The sequence below is a fragment of the Bison bison genome, unplaced genomic scaffold, assembly GCF_000754665.1.
Source record: "Bison bison bison isolate TAMUID 2011002044 unplaced genomic scaffold, Bison_UMD1.0 scf7180017864482, whole genome shotgun sequence".
NCBI lineage: Eukaryota > Metazoa > Chordata > Mammalia > Artiodactyla > Bovidae > Bison > Bison bison.
Genome location: NW_011495042.1, coordinates 7,424,427 through 7,426,284, shown reverse-complemented (window position 1 = coordinate 7,426,284; position 1,858 = coordinate 7,424,427). Strand labels below are relative to the sequence as shown.

At 68.0% G+C, this 1,858-nt stretch overlaps 1 protein-coding gene across 1 annotated transcript in view; it reads right to left on the bottom strand.

Moving 5' to 3' along the window:
- The window catches only part of ACAD9 (acyl-CoA dehydrogenase family, member 9), a 49,851-nt gene that overhangs the window by 2,831 nt on the left and 45,162 nt on the right, over window positions 1-1,858 (bottom strand). The window contains exons 13-16 of the mRNA XM_010862492.1: window positions 1,417-1,496; window positions 875-1,001; window positions 612-689; window positions 46-174 (exon numbers count right to left, since the gene is read on the bottom strand). Coding sequence (XP_010860794.1) covers window positions 46-174; window positions 612-689; window positions 875-1,001; window positions 1,417-1,496 — 414 coding nt within the window. The remainder of the gene's footprint in view (window positions 1-45; window positions 175-611; window positions 690-874; window positions 1,002-1,416; window positions 1,497-1,858) is intronic.

Below are 1,858 nucleotides of genomic sequence, written 5' to 3'. Positions count from 1 at the left end.
CAGTGAGGGGGCCGCAGGCTGTCGTGAGCCCGGCGGGGGGCTCACCTCGTGGTCGTGGGCCCGCAGCCCCAGGCGGATGGAGCGGCTGGCCCGAGACAGCACGGCCGTCATCCCGTACAGGTTGATGAGCACGTTGGCCACTCGCTTCAAGACCAGCTGCTCCTCCACGATGGTCTGGGAACACAGTGGGGGAGACGTGGCCCCTGGGACCCCTGCCCCACAGTCCTCACCGGGGCCCACCTCTGCGCCTCACTCTGCACCCCAAACGTGGGCAGAGACACGTCCCACAGCCTGGCTGAGGCCAGAGGCCGGAGCTCCATCACTTCAGCCACAGCAGCCACGGATCAGCTCTCAAGACCCAGGGCCACACGGGGCTGCCCCTCCTGGCCTCAGGGGGCCTCTCGCCAACTGGAAGGTGCCCCTGGCAGGGTTCCTCCACCCCGGCCTCTGCCGAGCTGAATAGCCCACAGGGCAGGCAGCCACGGCCAGCCCTGCTCCACACCCCAGCCCTCCAAGGTGACCAGGCCTGCCTTCCAGGCCTGGTGCCCAAGGTGGACACTCGCTGGATGCTGGCTCAGATGCTAGCCTGCCGGCCTCCCTGCCCCAGGTACCTTGCCGAAGCGAAGCAGCAGGGTCTCCACAGAGCGGCCAAAGTAGTACACGTTTTCCTCAAGCTTGTGGGCACCGTCCTGCCGGGCCAGCGGAGGGCTCAGCTCGGCACTGCCCACTCTGTGCCCAGGCCCTCCCGCCACTGCGACAGTGGAGACAGGGCCACCTGGGGTCCCGTGGACCGACTGATCTCCCCAGTGCCCGGCCACGCTCCTTCTGGGACAGACATACCGACGGGGGCTGGCTCCCTGCTGGGCCCACTCACCGCAAGGCTGGGGTGCACAACCCCGAGCTTCCCAGTCAGTCCCAGGTCCACGGTGCGGCCCAGGGAGTCCCGAAGCCTCTGGCCAACGGTCTCCATGATGGTGGTCACGTTGCCCCGTTTGAGCTCCCTGCAGAGAGCACAGGCCCCATGAGCTGTGGCCCCAAGACCAGCTCCTGTAGCCCACGGCTTCAGGGACCCCATGGCGGCTCCAGATTACGTCTGGGCCCTGCCCCTCCCCTGGCCCGCTCGTCGGGAGCAGCCAGAGGAGATGCCAGAGTGACTGTCTGAGGGTTACCTCATTGGTCTGGTTGTAAAAGCCATTGGGGTGGATGGCAGGGTGACCTCAGGGCAGGACCCTGGCAGCTTCCCGGGCAGCCGTCCCCCAACCCCCGCCCCGCCTCTCCCGCAGCCCAGGAGTGAGCTGAGCCCCACCAAGGTGCACCCCCGTCCTGGGAAGGGGCAGTCCCCTCGTCCGGCTGCTCCAGCACAGGCATCTGCTGGGCAGGGGGACCTCGGGGGGAGACGGTGGACATGGTACTTACTTGACCCTTGCAGTTAGAATGCGGCCAGCATGCTGCAGGCCCGTCAGGGCGATGTACATGCGGAGGATCTCGTTGGTTCCCTGGGGCCGACATTATCCAGGTCAGAGGCCGCCCCCAGTGGCGAGCTAGGCCGTGCTGCTGCCTGCTAACCCTCGGGAAGCAGGGCTATCACAGGGGCCCGGGTGACAGGCAGGCTACTGCCCCCCGGGGGCCCTGCCCCATCCCGTGACTGTAGCCCCCCGGGGGCCCTGCCCCCACACGACCACCCTGCAGGGGTCACACCTTTCCCCTGACTCTGTGTGTCTAAGGGAGAAGCAGCTTGCCCCGGGTGGCAAGGGACGCTTCACCGAGGGCACAGCAAGCGCTCGGAGGCCGCTCTGGTCCAGGCCCAGCTCCTCTGGGAAGAAGCTGGCTGCCCCCCCGCAGCGGGGGCCCACGCCCA